Source organism: Carcharhinus amblyrhynchos, chromosome 22 (assembly GCF_965287045.1).
Source record: "Carcharhinus amblyrhynchos chromosome 22, sCarAmb.v2.hapA, whole genome shotgun sequence".
NCBI classification, from domain to species: domain Eukaryota; kingdom Metazoa; phylum Chordata; class Chondrichthyes; order Carcharhiniformes; family Carcharhinidae; genus Carcharhinus; species Carcharhinus amblyrhynchos.
The window spans coordinates 18,907,842-18,932,710 of NC_137345.1; the positions used below are offsets into that span (position 1 = coordinate 18,907,842).

The 24,869-nt window shown below is 44.3% G+C and overlaps 1 protein-coding gene across 1 annotated transcript in view; it reads left to right on the plus strand.

Annotated features, from left to right (window-relative positions):
* LOC145356765 (complement component receptor 1-like protein) overlaps window positions 1-23,570 on the plus strand; it is a 67,598-nt gene extending 44,028 nt beyond the window's left edge. Inside the window, exons 8-14 of the mRNA XM_080209633.1 lie at window positions 1,562-1,738; window positions 4,579-4,755; window positions 6,150-6,326; window positions 12,261-12,386; window positions 17,850-17,876; window positions 21,991-22,063; window positions 23,154-23,570. Coding sequence (XP_080065759.1) covers window positions 1,562-1,738; window positions 4,579-4,755; window positions 6,150-6,326; window positions 12,261-12,386; window positions 17,850-17,876; window positions 21,991-22,063; window positions 23,154-23,247 — 851 coding nt within the window. The 3' untranslated portion in view covers window positions 23,248-23,570. The remainder of the gene's footprint in view (window positions 1-1,561; window positions 1,739-4,578; window positions 4,756-6,149; window positions 6,327-12,260; window positions 12,387-17,849; window positions 17,877-21,990; window positions 22,064-23,153) is intronic.
* The last annotated feature ends 1,299 nt before the right edge of the window (window positions 23,571-24,869 follow it).

Genomic DNA, 24,869 nt, shown 5'->3' on the forward strand with positions numbered 1-24,869 from the left:
TGCCCCGCCATTCAATAAGATCATGGCTGATCTGTCGCTGCTCAGTTCCACTTTCCCGCCCTCTCCCCATAACCCTTAATCCCCTCTCCTATCAAAAACCCATCAACCCGCGTCTTAAAAATATTTAGCGAGGCAGCCTCCACCACTTCAACGGGCAGAGAATTCCAGAGATTCACCACCCTTTGAGTGAAGAAGTTCCTCCTCAACTCCGTTTTAAACCGCCCCCCTTTTATCTTGAGGCTGTGCCCCCTAGTCCTATTGTCTTTTTTGAGCGGGAAGAGTCTTTCCACCTCTATCCTATCCATCCCATTCATCATCTTATACGTCTCAATGAGATCTCCTCTCATTCTTCTAAACTCTAACGAGTACAAGCCCAGTTTATTCAGCCTCTCCTCATAGCTCAACCCCCTCAACTCCGGTATCAGCCTAGTAAACCTCCTCTGCACTCCCTCCAAGGCCAAAATATCTTTGCGCAGGTGCGGCGCCCAAAAATGCACACAGTACTCCAGTTGCGGCCTCACCAATGCCCTATACAGCTGCAGCAAGACCTCCCTACTTTTATATTCAATCCCCCTCGCTATGAAGGCCAGCATCCCATTCGCCTTCCTGACCACCTGCTGCACCTGCAAGCTGGGTTTTTGCGACTCATGCACAAGGACCCCGAGGTCCCTCTGCACCGTCGCCTGCTGCAGTTTTTCGCCCCGTAAGTAATAGTCCTTCCTACCATTCTTCCTACCAAAGTGGACCACCTCACACTTGCCAACATTAAATTCCATTTGCCATTTCCTGGCCCATTCGCCCAGCCTATCTAGATCCTTCTGCAGACTCTCCACACCCTCCGCACAATTTGCCGTTCCCCCAATCTTGGTGTCATCAGCAAATTTCGACACTCTACACTCGGTTCCCTCCTCCAGATCATCTATATAAATGGTAAAAAGCTGAGGCCCCAGCACCGACCCCTGGGGCACTCCACTAGTCACCATCCGCCAATCCGAATAGCACCCGTTGACCCCCACTCTCTGCCTCCTATTTGACAACCAATCCTCTATCCACGCTAACACCCTACCCCCAACTCCATGTCCCTCGACCTTCTGCAATAACCTCCTGTGAGGTACTTTGTCAAACGCCTTCTGAAAATCTAGAAAGACCACATCCACCGGCTCTCCTCTATCCACCGCCCTAGACACATCCTCATAGAACTCCAGTAAATTTGTCAGACACGACTTCCCTTTAATGAAACCGTGCTGCGTCTGCTCTATCAAGCAATTCCCTTCAAGATGCCTCGCAATTTCCTCCTTAATGACAGATTCTAACATTTTACCTACCACAGACGTTAAACTAACCGGCCTATAATTCCCTGCCTTTTGCCTGGCACCCTTCTTAAACAATACTTTCTATCTGTTAATCACGAGTAAGAACTCTGAATGCATCGGGAACAAATTTATGGTTAGCAAGTGTGGTTCCCTTTGAGTCTATTGGCAATTTCCAGACAGATCTACAATGAATGTGTCATCCACTAAATAAAGTGTAATGATTACATCTTAGACTTTTTCTCTTACAGAAATTGTCTGTGATCCTCCGGGCCCCATTAACAATGGAATTGTGACAGAAAGAGAAACTTGGAAATATGGAATGGAGGCAACATTTTCATGCCACGCTGGCTATAATCTGACTGGCCAACGTACCATTAGTTGTACAGATGCTGGAAACTGGAACCACAAAGCACCTTTTTGTCAAGGTAATGTAATAGGACATAAAAAGAGAAATTACACAATTCTTGTTATTAACATGCTTTTGTAAAACTTGCAAAATTTCTCACTATTTTAAAACTATGAGGAATTTGGAGGTTTGAAATTTCTCTCTCAGCTTTGCTCTGTTCTGGTTACAGTATGAAGGCAGGAAGCTGCCAGCTGGAATATTTCAGGCAAGGGTTGCAATGTTCAACTATTGTCTCAAAGACAATTATTGAGGACACTGAATTAAATGTACAACAAATTTTCTGTGCAATTGCTGTTCAAACCTCATCCAATGTTTGTTAATGAATTCAAGTCTTAATTGGAGGCTAGAAACTTTGCAGCGAAAAACTCACCTCCTGACTCACCCACAGCTGAGTCAAGATTGTGATGGAGTGGTCTTCATTTGCCTGAATGAGTGCAGCTCCTACACTAAAGAAGCTTGACACAATGTAGGACAAAGCAGCACACTTGATCATCACCCCCATCCTCCACCTTAAACATTCACTTGCTCCGCCACCAGTGGCCGCAGTGTGCATCATATCTAAGATTCACAGTAGCAACTTCACAAGCCTCCTTGGACAACTCTGCACCTACCAAACTCAAACCTCCACCACCTCGAAAGGAATAATCTTCACAACTTCATGGAGGCAATGACCTGCATGGGTGATGTGAACTTGCAGGACAAGTATTTTTCAGGACATTTCCTTTTGAAACAATTATCAGAATGGGTGATCACAGGTAACATCTCCTGAATAAACACATAATGAACAATCAGACAATTAGTGAATCATGGATAGGTTCAAACAAGCTATTTTATCAGGGAATTGAACAGTCACACAGGATTTGATGACAAAGGGCTGAGTTCTGTATGGAAAACTCTATCAAAATGCCACTGTTACACATCACAGTTAATGGGAAATGTGATAACTTTCCATTTTCAAGTATTTTAAAAACTGTCTCCAACTGGGTCATGTGGATAACATTCAAGAAGTGTCTACGGTTTTTCCTAACGCTTGTTACCATTCTGGCTTCAGATGTAGCTGGGGGTTTTTGATATAAAGAGATATTAATCTTATCAGAGAATAGAAGCTTACATTGCAATGTCAATTGTCTTTTTCAGAAACTCAAAATGCTAAAAAATGGGTCTAAGATTGATTAGTGAATGCAGTCTAGTAATTTGTAAAATATCACCCACTCTTGTGTCCAGTTTTCAGGCTACTTAAGAACATAAGAACATAAGAAATAGGAGCAGGAGTAGGCCATCCAGCCCTTCGAGCCTGCCCCGCCATTCAATAAGATCATGGCTGATCTGTCGCTGCTCAGTTCCACTTTCCCGCCCTCTCCCCATAACCCTTAATCCCCTCTCCTATCAAAAACCCATCAACCCGCGTCTTAAAAATATTTAGCGAGGCAGCCTCCACCACTTCAACGGGCAGAGAATTCCAGAGATTCACCACCCTTTGAGTGAAGAAGTTCCTCCTCAACTCCGTTTTAAACCGCCCCCCTTTTATCTTGAGGCTGTGCCCCCTAGTCCTATTGTCTTTTTTGAGCGGGAAGAGTCTTTCCACCTCTATCCTATCCATCCCATTCATCATCTTATACGTCTCAATGAGATCTCCTCTCATTCTTCTAAACTTTAACGAGTACAAGCCCAGTTTATTCAGCCTCTCCTCATAGCTCAACCCCCTCAACTCCGGTATCAGCCTAGTAAACCTCCTCTGCACTCCCTCCAAGGCCAAAATATCTTTGCGCAGGTGCGGCGCCCAAAAATGCACACAGTACTCCAGTTGCGGCCTCACCAATGCCCTATACAGCTGCAGCAAGACCTCCCTACTTTTATATTCAATCCCCCTCGCTATGAAGGCCAGCATCCCATTCGCCTTCCTGACCACCTGCTGCACCTGCAAGCTGGGTTTTTGCGACTCATGCACAAGGAGGTCCCTCTGCACCGTCGCCTGCTGCAGTTTTTCGCCCCGTAAGTAATAGTCCTTCCTACCATTCTTCCTACCAAAGTGGACCACCTCACACTTGCCAACATTAAATTCCATTTGCCATTTCCTGGCCCATTCGCCCAGCCTATCTAGATCCTTCTGCAGACTCTCCACACCCTCCGCACAATTTGCCGTTCCCCCAATCTTGGTGTCATCAGCAAATTTCGACACTCTACACTCGGTTCCCTCCTCCAGATCATCTATATAAATGGTAAAAAGCTGAGGCCCCAGCACCGACCCCTGGGGCACTCCACTAGTCACCATCCGCCAATCCGAATAGCACCCGTTGACCCCCACTCTCTGCCTCCTATTTGACAACCAATCCTCTATCCACGCTAACACCCTACCCCCAACTCCATGTCCCTCGACCTTCTGCAATAACCTCTTGTGAGGCACTTTGTCAAACGCCTTCTGAAAATCTAGAAAGACCACATCCACCGGCTCTCCTCTATCCACCGCCCTAGACACATCCTCATAGAACTCCAGTAAATTTGTCAGACACGACTTCCCTTTAATGAAACCGTGCTGCGTCTGCTCTATCAAGCAATTCCCTTCAAGATGCCTCGCAATTTCCTCCTTAATGACAGATTCTAACATTTTACCTACCACAGACGTTAAACTAACCGGCCTATAATTCCCTGCCTTTTGCCTGGCACCCTTCTTAAACAATACTTTCTATCTGTTAATCACGATTAAGAACTCTGAATGCATCGGGAACAAATTTATGGTTAGCAAGTGTGGTTCCCTTTGAGTCTATTGGCAATTTCCAGACAGATCTACATGGGTCATAATGAATGTGTCATCCACTAAATAAAGTGTAATGATTACATCTTAGACTTTTTCTCTTACAGAAATTGTCTGTGATCCTCCGGGCCCCATTAACAATGGAATTGTGACAGAAAGAGAAACTTGGAAATATGGAATGGAGGCAACATTTTCATGCCACGCTGGCTATAATCTGACTGGCCAACGTACCATTAGTTGTACAGATGCTGGAAACTGGAGCCACAAAGCACCTTTTTGTCAAGGTAATGTAATAGGACATAAAAAGTGAAATTACACAATTCTTGTTATTAACATGCTTTTGTAAAACTTGCAAAATTTCTCACTATTTTAAAACTATGAGGAATTTGGAGGTTTGAAATTTCTCTCTCAGCTTTGCTCTGTTCTGGTTACAGTATGAAGGCAGGAAGCTGCCAGCTGGAATATTTCAGGCAAGGGTTGCAATGTTCAACTATTGTCTCAAAGACAATTATTGAGGACACTGAATTAAATGTACAACAAATTTTCTGTGCAATTGCTGTTCAAACCTCATCCAATGTTTGTTAATGAATTCAAGTCTTAATTGGAGGCTAGAAACTTTGCAGCGAAAAACTCACCTCCTGACTCACCCACAGCTGAGTCAAGATTGTGATGGAGTGGTCTTCATTTGCCTGAATGAGTGCAGCTCCTACACTAAAGAAGCTTGACACAATGTAGGACAAAGCAGCACACTTGATCATCACCCCCATCCTCCACCTTAAACATTCACTTGCTCCGCCACCAGTGGCCGCAGTGTGCATCATATCTAAGACTCACAGTAGCAACTTCACAAGCCTCCTTGGACAACACTGCACCTACCAAACTCAAACCTCCACCACCTCGAAAGGAATAATCTTCACAACTTCATGGAGGCAATGACCTGCATAGGTGATGTGAACTTGCAGGACAAGTATTTTTCAGGACATTTCCTTTTGAAACAATTATCAGAATGGGTGATCACAGGTAACATCTCCTGAATAAACACATAATGAACAATCAGACAATTAGTGAATCATGGATAGGTTGAAACAAGCTATTTTATCAGGGAATTGAACAGTCACACAGGATTTGATGACAAAGGGCTGAGTTCTGTATGGAAAACTCTATCAAAATGCCACTGTTACACATCACAGTTAATGGGAAATGTGATAACTTTCCATTTTCAAGTATTTTAAAAACTGTCTCCAACTGGGTCATGTGGATAACATTCAAGAAGTGTCTACGGTTTTTCCTAACGCTTGTTACCATTCTGGCTTCAGATGTAGCTGGGGGTTTTTGATATAAAGAGATATTAATCTTATCAGAGAATAGAAGCTTACATTGCAATGTCAATTGTCTTTTTCAGAAACTCAAAATGCTAAAAAATGGGTCTAAGATTGATTAGTGAATGCAGTCTAGTAATTTGTAAAATATCACCCACTCTTGTGTCCAGTTTTCAGGCTACTTTCTATTTGTTAAACATGAGTAAGAACTCTGAATGCATCAGGAACAAATTTATGGTTAGCAAGTGTGGTTCCCTTTGAGTATTGGCAATTTTCAGACATATCTACATGGGTCATAATGAATGTGTCATCCACTAAATAAAGTGTAATGATTACATCTTAGACCTTTTCTCTTACAGAAATTGTCTGTGATCCTCCGGGCCCCATTGACAATGGAATTGTGACAGAAAGCGATACTTGGAAATATGGAATGGAGGCAACATTTTCATGCTACACTGGTTATACTCTGACTGGCCAACGTACCATTAGTTGTACAGCTGCTGGAAACTGGAGCCATGAAGCACCTTTTTGTCAAGGTAATGTAATAGGACATAAAAAGTGAAATTACTCAATTCTTGTTATTAACATGCTTTTGTAGAACTTGCAAAATTTCTCACTATTTTAAAACTATGAGGAATTTGGAGATTTGAAATTTCCCTCTCAGCTTTGCTCTGTTCTGGTTACAGTATGAAGGCAGGAAGCTGCCAGCTGGAATATTTCAGGCAAGGGTTGCAATGTTCGACTATTGTCTCAAAGACAATTATTGAGCTCACTAAATTACATAAACAACAAATTTTCTTTGCAATTGGTGTTCAAACCTCATCCAATGTTTGCTTATGAATTCAAGTCTTAATTGGAGGCTAGAAATTCTGCAGTGAAAAACTCACTTCCTGACTCACCCACAGCTGAGTCAAGATTGTGATGGAGTGGTCTTCACTCGCCTGAATGAGTGCAGCTCCTACACTAAAGAAGCTTGACACAATGTAGGACAAAGCAGCACACTTGATCATCACCCCCATCCTCCACCTTAAACATTCACTTGCTCCGCCACTGTGTGCAGTGGCAGCAGTGTGCATCATATATAAGATTCACTGTAACAACTTCACAAGACTCCTTGGATAGCTCTGCACCTACCAAACTCAAACCTCCACCACCTCGAAAGGCGGTATACAGCAACTGGCCCAAGGGACACTTGAGGTCTGAGTTTGTTTCTCCTGCGGTCCACATACTTATCCCTGCTTGCTCACTACTTCTCACCCTCTCATTGTTTGCCACTTGTCCTCCATGCTTGTTCCCTCTTCCACCCTTCTGCATGCTGCTACTTTTTTTGCTTCACTTGCTTCCTCCTTCTCGCACCCTCGGGCCTATTATTCCCCAAAGGTAGATCCGTGGCACTTCCATGCCCATTGACCCACTCACTATACACTACATAGAATTAATAAACCCTAGAGTGACAGTAGTATATGGTTTAAAAAAAGATTTAATAAGAAGTAATTCATTCATAACTTTAAAGTTTAGAAGAGTAACTTCACGAGAAGGCATTAAACTGCAATCAGCTAGATGCTTTAAGGTACTAATGAAAATCCAAGATCTTGAACTTAGTTAACCTTGGATAAATAAATATTGTAGCAATGGCCATGGAAATCAGACCATCTGAACTGTCCATCGAGTAACATTTTCTCTGGGGCACAGCTGTTTCAACAAGAGCAATGGATGTCCAGACTATCAGTGTGAAGGCTCTGTGGGGTCATGGGGTGAACAGAGAGGCATCACTTAGCGTGGGGGCATGAGGACTTTTAATAAAAGTTCTGTTTACTAAGTTTTTGCAACAATCATTATGAGTAATAGGACAGAGCCTAGCTTGCAGTGCAGCAATAACTTTATAAACTTACACTGGAAAAGAGAGAGGAGAAAAGAGACTTAGGAGGAAATGAGATACTAAAGGAAAAAAGATGAAAATACCCTTGCTTGCATCAAAAAAGTAAGAAGAAAATCAAAACAATCATTGGACAGGTAAAATTTCATGTAATATAACATGTGGAAACTAATTATGATCAGTCATCTGAAAGCTGAAAACTGTATTTCCTCAAAATAATCTAGGAAAGGTCACCAAGCTACATAAAATCCATCAGTAGAGCCTCTTATAATATACTTTATTATCTCAGCTTTGAGATTCCACATATGATCACATATGCAATTAGTAAAAGAGAGTGAGACAGACTATTTCCAATGTAACAGTATAACATATTGAGCCAATAATGTTGAAAAAGTGAGTATATCAGTCTGAATTTTTGTAAATAGAATGCCATTTGGTTCCAATTCAAAGAGTGCTGCAATGCGAGAAGATTCAATATTACTACTTGTGAATGTGATGCAAAAATATCTGTTCAAAATAAAACCAATTTAGGACACACATAGTACATCTGAATTTGAGAGGCTGGGGCAGCATAACATTTATCACAGGTTAGATCAACAGCAGCATATTTCTCTGCTAGGACAAAGGTCCCTGCAACTTGAAAAACAGTTGCAGGCTACCTATTCAAGCAAGCGAGAGAGAGGGGGCATCTCAAGATGAAGAGCCTTCTCTTCAACTTCTTAAACTTTCAAATAAAAACTGTTCTCGGCAGCTAGGCCACCAGAACCTCTAGAGCTAATCAAGTGGGGGAGAGCCTCATAGCGTGCCTGGAACCCAGGCTCCCCCAGGCTGCTGCTGACAGGTGGCTTTCAGGCAGATGGCCAAGTCCCTGATTGCTTGGAGGGGGGGAGGTTTTGGTGACTGGTTGTCCAGTTCAGTCGGCCTTAGACAGCCAAAATTAATAGGCTTTTCAAGCCCTAATTGGCTCCTTGTTTCTCACAGGCAGATAGTTTTGCTGCATCCCCCCTCTCTCATTCCATCCCCAGGATAATGGCCTGGGGACAAAACAGTGTAAGCAAATGGCCAGTTGATGGCATCAAATCATTTGCCTCTACTGGAACTTAAACTCCAGGGTAGTTTGTAGTGTTGACATGCAGAGAAATCTCTGAATGAGTTTCAGTTGAATTCTGTGATTTATATATGGTGCTTATAGCACTAAAAATGTTATTACTTGTTTCCAACAAGTGGAATTTGTTTCTATTTGAAGATATATTACCCACAAATGCCTCAGGGCATGTTCATTTTCCCCTAACATGGCATTTTTTCACTGCATGTGGTCGATCCATAAAGTACAGTCAGGATACTGTAACTGTACTTATATCAATTCCATATGCTAGAGACCTTTTATGTATTGTGAAAGTTAGCAAATTGCCAGCATTTTCGATGCTTACTGATCTGAGTATGATATTTAACCTTTGGAGCATTGGGAAAGTAGCCAGTGTAATCTCAGGCACGCTAGTAATTGGAGCTGTTTGATTTTGCCATAGTCAATGATTCTGCTTCTTATTGTACAGAACGTTTGTTAGGCCGCATTTGGAGTTTGTACAGAACGTTGGTTAGGCCGCATTTGGAGTACTGCGTACAGTTCTGGTCGCCTTACTACCAGAAGGACGTGGAGACTCTGGAGAGAGTGCAGAGGAGGTTTACCAGGATGTTGCCTGGTATGGAAGGACTGGGGTATGAGGAAAGATTGAAGAAATTGGGGCTCTTTTCCCTTGAAAGACGCCGACTGAGGGGGAATCTAATAGAGGTATATAAGATTATGAAGGGTATAGATAGAGTAAACAGAGGTAAGCTATTTCCTATAATAGAGTCACGTAGGACAAGGGGCCATGGACTTAAGGTGAGGGGGGAGCGGTACAACACAGATATTAGAGGGAGGTTTTTCACACAGAGGGTAGTGGGGGTATGGAATGCTCTGCCAAGTAAGGTGGTGGAGGCAAACACGCTAGAGTCCTTTAAGAGTAACTTAGACAGGCACATGAATGAGTTGGAGATGGGTGGATATAGGAGAACCTTTAAATAAGGGTCATTAGCATTGGGGTGTCCCTAGAAATGTAAATGGGTATAGTATGATAATAACGTTTTTCTCTTTTCATTCATAGGTTTTAAGTCGGTCCACCTTGTGTCCAACGAGGGGCATACACGCGATGGGTCGTACTGGGGCTGCTCTTGGTTGTTCGAGATTGGCCTAGTGCTTCATGTCGTTAGTGTGTGCCTAAACTGGACAAGATACTGGGCAAGACGACAGCTCAGTGACTATCGCTGATTGCTGTGCAGACACATGGATTTGGGCCGGTGTCTGTGGGAGTTTGTGCATTCTCCCCGTGCTTGCGTGGGTTTTCTCCGGGTGCTCCGGTTTCCTCCCACACCCCAAAGATGTGCTGTTAGGCTGATTGGCAGGAATAAATTGTCCCTAAATCAGTTTTCCCTCAATCTGGATGGCCATAAAACATTAGATAGGGGTCATGGGTAGAGAGGTGGTGTTGAGATGGCAGTGTGGGCTCGTTGGGCCGAAGGGCCTGTTTCCCAGGCTGATTTTGTTCTTTATCTTTCTTCCACATTTTCCTTCGTGACTGGAGACTCTTGGATCTTTTTGTGTCCCCTTGAATGCCCAACAGGTTAGACTGAATGCGTGATTTTTGTTTTGCTAATTTCCACCATAAACCTCAGACATCACCTGCGGCTGGGATTCTCCAGTCCCGCTGCAGTGAATGGAGTTTTGATTAAGGGCCAAATTCTCCATTCTCGCTGGCAGCAGGGGCAGGGTAAACAGTATCAGAGAATCCCGTCCTATATTTCATGTTCAAAGTGGATGGCCCTTACTCATACATCATAAGTTGTTCAGTGTACTGTGTTTAGTTTTGATCCAGATTCGATCATACTTTATTCTGGCATTTTGCATCTAGCACAGTTGAAGCATAAATTGGAGAGTTATACAGCCCCAGTCTTTATTTTCCATGTGTTGCGATGTTTGGTGTTTAGTGGCTTGGTTTAAATAAATTTGCTCAATAACTTCAATCCAGAAGAAGGTCGGATGCAATGCAAACAGAGATTCTGTAGTTCAAAAATAATTAATACTATAGAATCTCTACACTGCAGAAAAAGGCCATTCAGCTCATCGAGTTTACACTGAGTCTCCAAAAGAGCATCCCACCTAGGCACACACTCCTTCATTATCCCCATAAGACCATGCATTTATCATGTCTAATCCACCTAATCTACACATCTTTCTACACTCAGGGGCAATTTTAGCATGGCCTGTGAGCCTCTGGGAGGAAATTGGAACACCTAGAAGAAACTCACGCAGACACAGGGAGAAGATGTAAACACCACGCCGAGAGTCACAGAAGGCTGGAATCAAACCCAGGTCCCTGGCGCAATGAGGCAGCAGTGCTAACCACTGTGCCACTGTGCCACCCTAGATTAATAGATAAGGACTTTCTGCCACAGAATGTCACAGAACATTACACACATATTAGGTGGGTGAAAATACTCATGAAGATGCTATGAATTTGGATATACCAACGCAAGTGGTGTAAAATAGAAAAGCTTACAATTCAAGTGTAAATGGGGTAGGAAGAATGTCTATTTCAGGGCAAGGACAAGAAGAATGATCAGATTGGGACCAGCAACAGGACCTCAAGACAGAAAATGAAATGGATTAAATCGTCTCCAACATTTAATCTTCCTACTCCCCTTTTCCATCTTAAGATTGATATAATTTTACATCTTTATAACTTTACTGCAGATCAATGAAATTGATACAAAAACAGAAAATGCTGGAAAATCTCAGCAGGTCTGACAGCATCTGTGGAATGAGAATAGAGCCAACGTTTTGAGTCTGGATGACCTTCGTTGGAGTGTAGGCAATATGTTGATGGTGCAGTTTCTGTGGAGCCCAGAAATGCAGGAATGCTTCCATATAAATGCCGTGGCCCAGGATGGCTCCCTTCACTTGACATCATCACTTCTGCTGCACTCCCATTGCCCCAAGCTTCCCCACGCGGCCTACACGCAGCTTGCTGTTTTCTTGCAAACCCAACTTTGAACTGGCTGTGAGAGGGCATCTTCACGCTAAGTTACCCATCCAAATAAAGTGGCTTGAGTTAAACTTCCTTTCCCGAAATGTTTGCACTGTGTAGACTGTCATCATAATCACTCATTGGGCAGCATGGTGGCACAGTGGTTAGCACTGCTGCTTCACAGCTCCAGAGACCTGAGTTCAGTTCCAGCCTTGGATGGAGTCTGCACATTCTCCCTGTGTCTGCATTTCCTCTGGGTGCTCCAGTTTCCTCCCACAGTCCAAAGATGTACAGGTTAGATAGATTGGCCATGCTAAATTGCCCCACATTGTCTCAAGATGTGCAGATTAGATGGATCAGCCATGGTAAATGTGTGGGATCACGGGGGAGGTGGCATGAGTAAGTTACTGTATCAGAGAATAGGTGCAGATTCGATGGGCTAAAGGGCCTCTTCTGCACTGTAGGGATTCTATGATTCTGTGATTGTATGAATAGCCTATTTTCAGCAATTGTGTGACTTTATCTTTCAGAACTTCCTGACCTGGAAGGACAGTTTCTTTCTTCTTTCAACATCATAGCTTCAACACGTTCTCCAATACCTGACATGACCACAGGTGCTGAAGAGAAGAGCAAATTGCTTTCATCACATTCTCATAGTGAGTATTCATTGTGTGTCAATCATTTGAACCACATACGCATGTTCCAGTCTCTCATTACCCTTGCATTCACTGGCCTACAAAGCCTCCCAGTTCAGCAACCACTCAAACTTCCTTGTGTTCACATCCCTGTGTGGTTTCACTCCAGCCTATCTTTGCAACCTCGTCCAGCTGGGAATTCTGAGTGCCTCCAATTCGAGCTTTTTGTGCATCCCATTTTCCAATACGACATCACTGGTGGCTGCAGTTTATCATTGAGGTGGGAAGAGAGGGACACCTGTGTCTGTATGAAAAGGATTGATGAGCGAAGCATCACAGGGCCGATTTTCCCCCTCCCCCAAAAAAATTAAGTGCCCAACGGGTGGGAAAACGTAAAATTTTCCTGTCCATTTTTGGGGGGAGCTTTGTTGGTTGAATTTCTGGCAGTCTGCTTCATAGAGTCCGCTGGGGTCTTCGTGCTGGTGGGGGTGGTGGAGAGGGGCATAATCCTACTAGAGAGGATGGCACCAGCATGCTGGGCGGACCACTGTGCCTTTGTCACTGTGCCTCACCTGACGAAGGAACAGCGTTCCGAAAGCTAGTGGCGTTTACTATCAAATAAACCTGTTGGACTTTAACCTGGTGTTGTGAAACTTCTTACTGTGTTTACCCCAGTCCAATGCTGACATCTCCACATCATGACCTTTGTCGGTTTCCCAGGGAGATTGGTGAATGCGCACTGGCTCCCCCCACCCCCCATCACCAGCCTCTTGATGGCTCCCCAACCATCCTATCCCTAATCGCTGGCCCCAACAACCCCCAACCCAATCACCAGCCATGACACGTGCCCCCACCCCATTGCCAGCCCTGATATTCCCCCAGTGGCCAACCTGAGCACCCCCCCATGGCCAGCCCAGATTGCCTGACATCTTCCCCAACTGATCGCTATGCAGAGTACGCAGTGGTTTCCCCTCCCAACACCACTGATTGGCCTGCCCCCGGTCTGTCCCCCACCCTCTCTCAGAAGGCCTTGCTCCACTCAGGCCCGCTCCTTTGGCACTATCTGGTTCCACGTGGGCAGTTCCAGGGTGCCTGGCAGGCAGCACCTGGGTGTCCGTTTCAGCCCTCCCTCTGGTATTTTCCTGCTCAGGCAGCACAGTGGACTGGGAAAATCCCATCCCACCTGTGTGAAATGAGAAGAATGGACAGAAGAAAACCAGGAATGGCAAAGGAGAGGAAAAGGTTGTCATGATGAATGGAAAACATAGTATGTTTAGAATATCATGCCCTGTGAGTGGAAAGTTGGAGATAATGCAGGGCATTTGGGGAAACATAGTTGTCTGGCAAATGTACATCTTCTGGGGGAGGTGAGAGCTTTTGCTAAACGAAGGTAATTTTTGAGAGTTTGGGTAAGTGAAACCTTAGTCAGTTTTCTGAAAACCCAATATCATCTACTTTGACCTTTATGTTGAATTGAAAAGCTATCAATTGGGAGGCGTTGGCACAGTGGTATTGTCACTGTCTAGTAATCCAGAGACCCAGAGCAATGTTCCGCAGACTGGGTTCAGATCCCACCGGAGCAGATAGTGAAATTTGAATTCAATAAGAATCTGGAATTAAAAGTCTAATAATGACCCTGAAATCATTGTTGATTGGCATAAAAATCCATCTGGTTCACTAATGTCCTTTAGGGAAGGAAATCTGCCACCTTTACCAGGTCTGGCCTACAGGTGACTCAAGATCCACAGCAATGTGACGCTTAAAATGCTGCCTCAGGGCATTAAGGGATGGGGAGCAAATACTGGGTCAACCAGAGAGACCCATACCCCATGAGAGGAAAAAAAAGAGTTAAAGGCTAAAAACGTTGAACAGATTGCACATTTCAACTTGAGAAGACAAAGTGTTCTGGGATAATTCCTGACTTTTCCTAATGCACTGCAAATTGATACAGAGGACAAGCCTGGAAATCAAAGTGAACACACCCATATACCACTGAAATCAACATATACCACTGAAATCCACATGAGCACACTCATATACCACTGAAATCCACAAGAGAAGACCCATATACCATTGAAATTCACAAAAGCACACCCGCATACCACTGAGGTCCAAAGGAACACACCCATATACCACTGAAACCACATGGGTGTACCCATACACCACTGAGTTCCACAACAGCACATCCATATACCACTAAAATCTCTATGTGCTCATACTGTTCAAAAGTCCAATGTTTTGAGTATCAATGAGGTTTTCAGCATTAATTTTGTTTACATCCTATCACACCCTAATATGTGATATTGCAGTTCCAAGCCTTCCAGAAGGTGGCTCTGACACCCATGGAGTTCTCCAGAGCAAAATTATCCTCCTTTCTCTGAAGCCATTTTGATTTTTAAAAGCCTACTATCTATAAGCATTAACTTCTTAACCCTCATCATCATTACCTGTTCATTATTGTTCGCCAATCCTGCACAAATAAATCAAAATTTAATTAGTGTCTGATCAGAATTCCCCCGCTGAGGGCTGGATTTTTATTTAATAAAGCTAGCTGTGTTTTATAGACGTGCTTGTAAGTTGTAAAGAGGACATAAAGGGTGGGATTTTACAGCCTCGCTCGCCCCAAAACTGTAAAATCCTGCCCCAAGTCAACGGACCTTTCCATGGTTCGTCCCTTGCTCGTTCCAATTCCCGTGGTGGGTGTGACAGTAAAATTCTGGCCAAAGAGTCTACATAGGGATATGGATAGTTGAAGTGAATAGGCAAAAATTTGACAGATGGAATATAATCTGGGAAGATGTGAACTTTGACAAGGAGAATAGAAAAGGAGCATGTTATTTAAATGGAGAGAGATTTCAGAACTCTGAGGAACAGATGGTTCTGGGTGGTCTGGTGAAGTATCACAAAGAGTGAGTATGCATACATGGCTGCAAAATATTATGCGCTTCCTATGACGCAGCTTACTCAGGTATATGCTCACTAAAAATCATAGAATCATAGAATCTGTGCAGTGCAGAAGGAGGCCATTTGGTCCATCGACTGCACTAACTATCCGAAAGAAAATCTTACCCAACATACCTACCCCCCTACACACCCCACCACCGGCCCCCGCCCACCCTCCCCCCATAACCCCACACATTTACCATTGCTAATCTCCCTAAATTACCTTTCTTGGGACACTAAGTGGCAATTTAACATGGCCAATCCACCCAAGCTTCACATCTTTGGATAGCTGTGGTGTATGTCTGAACCTTGACAGGTGGTTCTAGGAGGCTGGTTGACAGTGCCAAGCATCACTATGATCCAACCCCAGTTCTCGCTGTTCTTTACACATGCATTACAAATGGCACTTAGCAAATTAAAAGGCAACATCATGTGGGTGAATGGTAGTGTAGTATTACTGGAATCCTGAGGCATGAATTCATATCTCACCACAGCAGCTTAGTTCAACCATGGAATTACCACAGAGTGCATCTGGTTTACAGATGTCCTCGAAGGAACAGCATATCTGCCATCTTCACATGGTCTGTGCAAATGTGATCCAGTGGTGGGCAACTTGTGAGCTCCATGCTGCCCACGAGGGCCCTTAGTGCAGCCCACAAGACATTATATTGACTGTTGCCCATGCGTAGCTATACCAGATTCTACTGGATTTTTCCTGCATTTTTTTTTCCCTGGTGGTATTCCCAAAGTGATATACGCATAAAGCAAATGCACCTGAAATGTGGTGTAAGCTGATTGCACACAACACTGACTGTGAGAGCCTTGTACTCACTCCGTGTCCAGTCAAAGAGTAAATCTTTCTTTTGTTTTTACCATTTGAAGTTGTTGACAGTTTTTTTAATACATGAATGATTAAGCATTTTCCATCTCTCTTATACTCTGAGTAGCAGGTTGCACTGGTATTAATCCTGAGATCACTCCCTTTGAGATCCTACTTTTCAACTTACTCTTGATATTCTGCTTTTAAGACCTCATCCTCTTTTTACCTATATTGTTGTATTAATGTGTACCACACAACCACTAGAAGTTCACCCTTCCCCTCCAAAATGTCTTGTCGCTGCTCTGAGCCATCCTTGACCCTAGCACCTGGAAAGCAACATACCATCTTAGAGCCTCGTTTGCCACACAAATTCTTACCTATTCCTCTTATAATTGAATATACTATAACTATCACATCCCCATACTTTATACTCCTCTCCTGTGTAGTAGAACCAATCATGGTACAATGAATTTGGCTGTTGCTGCTTTCCCCTCAGAGGCCATCCACCACCCCCCCCCACGCCCCCAATAGTATCGAAAGCGGTATATATGTTTTGCAGAGAAATGGCCACAAGTGATTCCTGAACTGCCTGACTAAGCCTCTTGCTCTGCCTGGTGGTCACCCATTCCCTTCCTGCCTGTGCTATCTTAGACTGTGATGTGACCACCTCTATATATGTACTATCCACAATACTGTCCACCTCACAGGTGCTCCACAGTGTCCCCAGCTGTAGCTCCCGTTCCAAAACCCGGCTTCCTGGAGCTGCAGCTGGAGACACTTCCTGCAGACATGTTGGTCCCAGGCACTGGAAATGTTCCAGCTTCTCACATAGAGTAGGAGGAGTACACCATGGCTTTGCGTTCTCTGCCATTACTTGGCCCTTTAACTTAATCCTTTTGGAAGATATCAAATAATATCAGTTACTTTGGGGCCATTCTTTCCTGTTCCACATTACAACTGACGATAGCTCTTGCAAACTATAAACCACAAAATAAAGACCTCACAAGCTATTAGTGAAAGAAGTAGTGAATAGTTACCCAACCATATTCACACAATCAGCTGCTTCTACTTGCCACACATGACTGTTGAATCCTGGTGTCACTTCAGGAGCTCCAAACTCCAAGCTAGCATTCAGGTTTCTCACTGCATTCTTGCTCTGTTTACAATCTCCCAACAATCGGCTCTCTCACTTGTAGTTTCTACTCCATCTCTAGGTGCTGCCGACAATCTGTCTGTCTGCCCTGATGTCCCAGTGTCCTCTTCTCACACTATTCTCTAGGTTCTGCTGTCTGTCTGTCCTGATGTCCCAGTGTCTTCCTCTCATTCTCTCCTCTAGGTTCTGCTGTTTGTCTGTCCTGGTGTCCCAGTGTCCTCCTCTCACACTGTTCTCTAGGTTCTGCTGTTTGTCTGTCCTCGTGTCCCAGTGTCCTCCTCTCACACTGTTCTCTAGGTTCTGCTGTTTGTCTGTCCTCGTGTCCCAGTGTCCTCCTCTCACACCCACCTCTAGGAGAATGGCTGAAATATATGCAACAATTGATGATAAAGATGTAGTTTTTCAGCAGCAATTTGCCCCCACTCTCGCTATTTCCAGGTCAGCTATTTGGGATTAATGCAGCTTTTACATTATTTAAATTGTAAAATATTTTATTTGGATTGTGAAGGCAGAAATTAATTGAATTTAGGATTAATCCTAAAGTCTGTCTTTTTTTGAATATTTGCAGATTCATCTAATAGAAACATAGCACTTGGTAAGTATAACAATACCAAACTAGTCAAAAGTTTTACTTTATAATAGTGATCAATAAATTTTGCAAATGATGTATCCAGCATATTATAACTTTGAAAAAATTGTTAAAATCACTGCATCCCACTAAGTGATTATTACAAAACAAATCAACCAGAATCTTAAAATACATCGTCACAGTGTCGGTTTTAGCAAGAAAACTCATGCGCAGCTCTCCAGTTGCACAGCTGAGTTTTCTCTCCAGATTGTCTGGTACTTAATGCATTGAGAATTTGGGACATGGTTTGTGGGGCAGGGTCTCAAGAAGCTGGCAAAACCAGCTCCACAGGTGCCATCTTTAAAGGGTGTCCCAATTTGTGCCAAAGAACACCTCCCCACTCCCTCCCCTGGGAACTCCCCCACAAGCAACAAGGCCCCTACCCTTTGCCACAAGCATTGGTGCGGTCTACACACACAAGCACTGCGGCGATCCCCCCACCCCTTCACAAACATTGGAGCGACCCTTCCCCCATTGGAGCTCCACAGATGGCCTACCCCTGGTTGTGCCACCCTGGCAGTGTCACCCTGATTGGCACTGCCCTGGCAGATCTCTCTCCTCCTGGGGCAACACTTACCCTTGTGCCCCCTGCAGGTTCCCCTCAACTGCTTCTAGTTTCTAAATAACCATCAGTGAGGTCTGAATGTTCAGTGAGGGGGAGGGGGAATATATGGAGAGGAGTTCCTTTAATTATAGTTACAATTATTACAATTTATTGAAATAGCTCTGGATGGGAACCCCATTACGTCACAGGCTACTGGGACGAAAAATCAGCAAACGAGATCTTGCCATTTTCCAACTCGTGAGATTTTGGGTCCAGGTCACCATTTACACCGATAACTAACGCTATCATGTGTGACCTCTCTGACCCTTCCCATGTTCATTCTGCTGATACCTGTCATAATAAAGGTGTTCGGTTGCCTTTGAACATCCTCCCCTTTGCTTGCAGGGTAATCTCCAATGTACGTCAGAGTCATTCTTAGTTCATTTCTTCTCACCATTTACATTCAACCTTTTGACAGCGCTTTCTCTGCTTCTCTACCAACCAAAGAATCATTACTGATCCCTGCCTGACATCAGCACTTGCACAGCTAGTTGTGTCCAGCATACTGTCAGTAAAACCACCCTCATTAGCTTCCTTCAGTATTTCTGAGTCTTTGCCCTGGATTAAATGAACTTTCCTGACCTGCCAGTTCAGATTGCGTTCAATTGTGGAGCGATGCGAGACACAGATTCCTCCTTTGCATGTGGTGCATTATCAAAATGGCTTTCTTGCACCTTCGCAGCAATCTCCGCATTCACCTCTCCTCTCTCCAGTTCTTGAATTCCAGCCCTATCTTCAAAGCGCTGTCACTCTTTTACTGGGCTTACTAGTTACTATTGGGGCGAATTCTTCCATTTTGAGGCTAAGTGCACAATCCGGTGGGAAAACCAGAGTGCTTCCCACTGGCATTAGCAATGTCTGGCAGGTGGATTCACCCTCCTGAAAGATGTTGATGAGTTCATTTCAAGCAGCCCGCTGGCCAGCCCCGTCGCTCGGAGACCTGCAGCCATTTTTAAGGTCTCCCCGGTCTCCATGCTCAGATGCAGCCTCCCCTCGACAAAAAATGAAATGGGCCCCCCCCACCCCACTGACCAGGGGAGCAACTCCGACCCCTCACCAAAGAGGGGCATCCACCCCGCCCCCACCCACAAATAATGGATAATTCCTCCCCCCTGCCACATCATGGAAGCATGGGGGTGAACTGACTTGACTTCCCTTTCAGGCTCCCCCCTGCAAACACCCTAGCTTCCCCCCAGACTCCCATTCAGCCCCTCTTCCCCCTCAGATCTGCTGCTTAGCCCCACTTCATCCTCAGCGCCCCCTTCCCCTAAGAACTCCCACTCAGCCCCCCCTTTCCCCTCAGACACCCCATGCAGGCTCCCTCCCCCCTCACACTCCCCACTCTTTCCCTTTAAACTTGAATGGATCTCAAGTGCCCCTTTGAGCCTGATCGCAGTGTTGACAGAGTCTAAGCCTGATTGACAGCCTGCGATTTCTTCAAAATGATTGTGGGGGTTTGTGAAAAAGGAAGTGAAACCAAAGGCTGTCAATTAGGCTTAGACTGTCAACATTGCAGTCGGGATTAATGGGATATTTGAGATCCATTCAAGTTTGAAGGGAAATGAAAATAAACACAGGTGGCTGGAGGATGATAGAAATCCATTGAGCTGTCAGTTGAATCTTGTATGAGGCACTACACATTTGCCAGAATTTTACCACTTCCCTGGTTGAGGCTTGTAAGATCCCGCCCAAGGCCAATGGAGAATGCCGTTCTGCATGCCAATAAAATTCTGTCAATTGTATTTGATTCTAAAAATTCACTGGCAACATACTCAGCAACACAAATGTTACACAATCCTACCCTAACAGGCTTTTCCAAGTCCGGTCGCTCACTGTGCTTCAATGGCATTGTCTTTACAATTTTCATTCTCAATTTTTAATTTCCTCTCCGACTATCATCATTTTCTTTCAGCCTATCAGTTCAATTTTCTCTTAAAGCTGAGCTTCTCAATGTCTCCTGCTTCATTAGAGCTGGCGCCCTTTTTCCAGTCCCTACTCTCCTTTGGAACTCCCTCCAATTCCTTGCATTGAAAGTCTGCTTAAAATACTCCTGCAAAATATCTTTGACCACCCCTCCCCCCACCACCCACTCCATTGTTCTCAGCTTTTCTTTTCCCTCTCCCACTCAGTGTTCACTGTTTGTTTCCTCCTTAATGAGAAGTATTCTAACATGTCCTTCCGTGTTTGGGGACTGTTAAATAAATGTAACCTTGTTAAAAATAATTACAGAAGGTTCTTGGGCCGGCTTTTTAAGATGTTGGGGCTTCCTGCTCTGCTCCTCAATAGTCAAAGGGGAACACAGTCCTGCTGATAATGGCTGGCCCACCACCATTTCACACAGAGTGGGGCATTAACTGGCTACGGGCATGGCATCCACCCCAACAAGGGAGGAAATGCGAGCCTTGCAGAGCTGCTGGCTATACCCAGCAGTACCAGCTTTGAGCTGAAACCACTGCTGAGACTACAGGCAGTCCCTGAGGAAGAGATGATAATGGAAGCTGATTTCAAGTCAGACTGAGGATCAGCAGAAGTGTGGTAAAGGGTCTGGGGGAGTGGACTAGATTGGAGAGGCCGGTGGGGGAGGAGGAAAAAGGGTTATTATGAGGGCGGGGGGAGGCGGAGGAAAGAGGTTTATTACGGGGGCGGGGTGGGTATGCCTCTCATGGCCAAAGAACATTACCCTCTTTCGAGGTGCCAAGCCGTGGGACTACTCACCTGGTATGGGACTTCCCCTGCCAGGTGTAATGTCATAGAACATGATAGAATCCTTACAGTGCAGAAGGAGGCCATTCAACCCATCATCTGCACTGACTATCTGACAGCGTATCTTATTCAGGCCCTCTCTCTTGCCCTATTCCTGTAAGTTGACACATTTACCACGGCTAATTATTCTAACCTATGCATCTCGGGGCACTAAGGGAGAATTCAGCGTGGCCAATCCACCTAAACTGCACATCTTTTGTGTGTGGGAGGAAATCGGAGCACCCAGAGGAAACCCATGTGTTCACAGGCAAAACGTGCAAACTCCACACAGACAGTCAACCAAGGCCGAAATCGAACCCTGGTTCCTGAGGTTGTGAGGCAGCAGTGCTAATCACTGTGCCACCCACTGTGTAACAGGTAGTGGCAGAGGCCAGGTGATCCGCTGAAGTAGCCACAGTTGGGCACCTAAGGGCCTTAATATGTCCAAGGGTGGGCAGGGAGGCCTTCACGCTCAGCGGCAGGGGACTGTGAAATTCTGCCCTTTACTTTTTATGTCAGGTTTTCAATGAGCATTTATTTCACCGTGAAACTAAGGTTAAACTCCTGATGTTAGCTTAACTCAATTCGTGGGAACAGGTTGGATTCTGTTTTCACACTATCTGATTTACACCCTGTCTGATGTGCTGCTCCACTGACTTCCATAACCCTGTGGAACAGCAAAGTCCAGGTCTGACCCTAATTCACCAAGCTTCATCTTTGTTGATTTGATTTCAGGAGTCATAGCCGTCATATCAACTGTTGTTTTTATACTTCTAATCAAGTGTATTTGTGACAGAAGAAGAAGTGGGTGAGTGAAAAACTTCTTTTCTCATTATATTTCTCAGCACGGTTTAGGTAAATTTGACCAACTTAAACCCAGTGAAAACTCAAATATCCATCACAATGGAGCTGCCATGGCCAGGAATGGGAACTGGTAAACTGTTGAGCATTTCTGAATGACTGCCCACATATAAGCTTCCATCCACTATGGTTGAAGCGCAGTCTGGTTCTTCTGACAGTTCTGGTCAATATTTAACCCTCATTCAACATTACTGGAGCAAAGCAGATTATCTGGTTATTATCACATTGCCGCTTTCTGTGTCTGCTTTCATGAGGACTGACTATACTTCAAAGGTACTTCAATGCTTTGGGAATTGTGATAGGTGCTATGTAAGTGCTTGTCTTTTTTCATGCTTACTCCATGGGAGTAAGCATGTTACTGTTACATGTTACATCACTGTTCCTTTTGGATCAGTAACGGTGCTGTGGCGATGTTATTGTGATACGCATCTGGGATTTTCCAATGCTGCCATCACAAGACCACTTGTTCTTGATGGCATGGCACAGGTATACGGTGCACTTGCTAAAGTGTCTCTGCTTGTCTGTGTGACTATTTTACAGCTGTCATACTACAGGAAAAGCCACACTGTTACAGTGGCACAATGGTTAGCACAGCTGCCTCACAGTGCCAAGGAGCTGGGTTCAATTCCCAGCTTGAGTCACTGTCTATGTGGAATTTGCACATTCTCCGTGTCCTGGGTGGGGTTGCTCCAGTTTCCTCCCACAGTCCAAAGATGTGCAGGTAAGGTGAATTGGCCGTGCTAAATTCTCCCTCAGTTGCCAGAGTTTGGCGATTCAGAGATTTTCACGGTAACTTCATTGCAGTGTGAATGTAAGCCTGCTTGTGACTAATAAATAAACTTTATGTAACTACAGGAGTGTGGTACACTCACAGTTGTTCTCCTGACACCCTGCAAAATAGGGTAGCTAAAATGCCAAATGTACTCCTGTTATTATCGGTAATAAACTGGTGCTTTTGTATTTTATTTACTTTCAGTTTGTGGAAAAACTTTTACTATTAGCTGGCCATTCATATGTTGCTTTTTCTTTTCACCTAGATTCTACAAACTAAGGAATCAATTCAATAAATATCACAAGGATATTGAACTAGCAACAATTGTCATATTGGAGATTGAAACTACAATCATTTAAAAGGAATATTCTTTGAGCTTGGGGGAAATACTATTCCAGTCCTTTCAGTTCAATGGATCAAATTCATAAAGGTCCCCATGACAAAGGAGAGGAAGCAGAAAGCAGTGCTACATTAGCGCTACTTCCGGAACTTTGGTGTCTGCATATGAAAACTAAAATGTTGACATTTCTTTGCTGAATAATTAATTTTCAATGGGAATAATTTTAAGAAACTTCAATGTTCTACTGCACCATAAAGCCACGATTATGTAAACACAAGCCCCGATTTTGCAACCTTGGCAAAAATTGGCGGGTAGTGGATCAACAAATGGGCACATGTAAATAATGGGTAGTGGGGGTGGGGGCTGTGGAGTGGGGGGGAGGGGGGTGGTGTGGGTGGGGGGGGGTGCGAATGTTGGGGGGGGGGCTGCGGGTGGAGGCTGGCAATTTGTGATGTAAGACGTGCCCACTACCTGACACAGATTACAGGCACTGAGAATGTTTGCTTGTAGAGTATTGTCTGTGATAAACCTGACAAAAAACAGGAACTCTGGGCAATTTGGTTCATAAAATCATTTAAATAATCGTGTAAAGATCATACCACTCTTTGCCAAAATATTCCTTACGTTCGCAAGATGCACTCTTGCGACAAATGTGGTTACTAAAATGCCCTGCTGCACTTTGTCTGCATAAAAAAAAGTAAAATAATATCAATGATTTGGATGTGGGGACCAAACGTAATATTTCTAAGTTCGCAGCTGACATGCTAAGTGGGAATGTGTGTTGTGAGGTGGATGCAAAGCGGCTTCAAGAGGATTTAGACAGACTTGGTGAGTGGGCAAAAAAGATGGCAGATGGAATATAATGTGGAAAAATGTGTGGTAATCTACTTTGGTTGGAGGAACCGATGTACAGGGTATTCCCTAAGTGATTAGAAAGTGTAAAGGTACAAAGGGACTTGCATGTCCTTGTCAATAAATCACTGAAAGTTAGAAAGGCTAATGGAATGTTAGTCTTTATCACAAAATTATTTGAGTACAGGGGTAGTAAAGTCTTGATTCAATTGTATAGAACCTTGGTTGGACCACACCTGAAGTACTGGGTGCAGTTTTAGTCCTCTTAGGAAGGACATTACTCCTACAGAGGAAGTGCAACAAAGGTTCACAAGACTTGTTCTCGGGATTAAGAGAGAATGGGAAAACTCTAGAACTTTGAATGAGAGATGATATGATGAGGTGGAGCTTAGAACCAGGGGACGCAATCTCAAAATAAGGGGGAAGTCATCTAGGGCTGAAGTGAGGAGAGTTTTTTTTACTCAAAGAGTTGTGAATCTTCAGAATTCTCTTCCCCAGAGGATTGTGGAACCTCAGTTATTGTGTATGATTAATGCAGAGATTGACAGGTTTCCATATAGGGCATTGGTGAGGCCGCAGCTGGAGTACTGTGTGCAGTTTTGGGTGCCGTACTTACGCAAAGATATTTTGGCCTTGGGGGGAGTGCAGAGGAGGTTTACTAGGCTGATGCCGGAGTTGAGGGGGTTAAGCTATGAGGAGAGACTGAATAAACTAGGCTTGTACTCGTTAGAGTTTAGAAGAATGAGGGGAGATCTCATTGAGACGTATAAGATGATGAAGGGGGTGGAT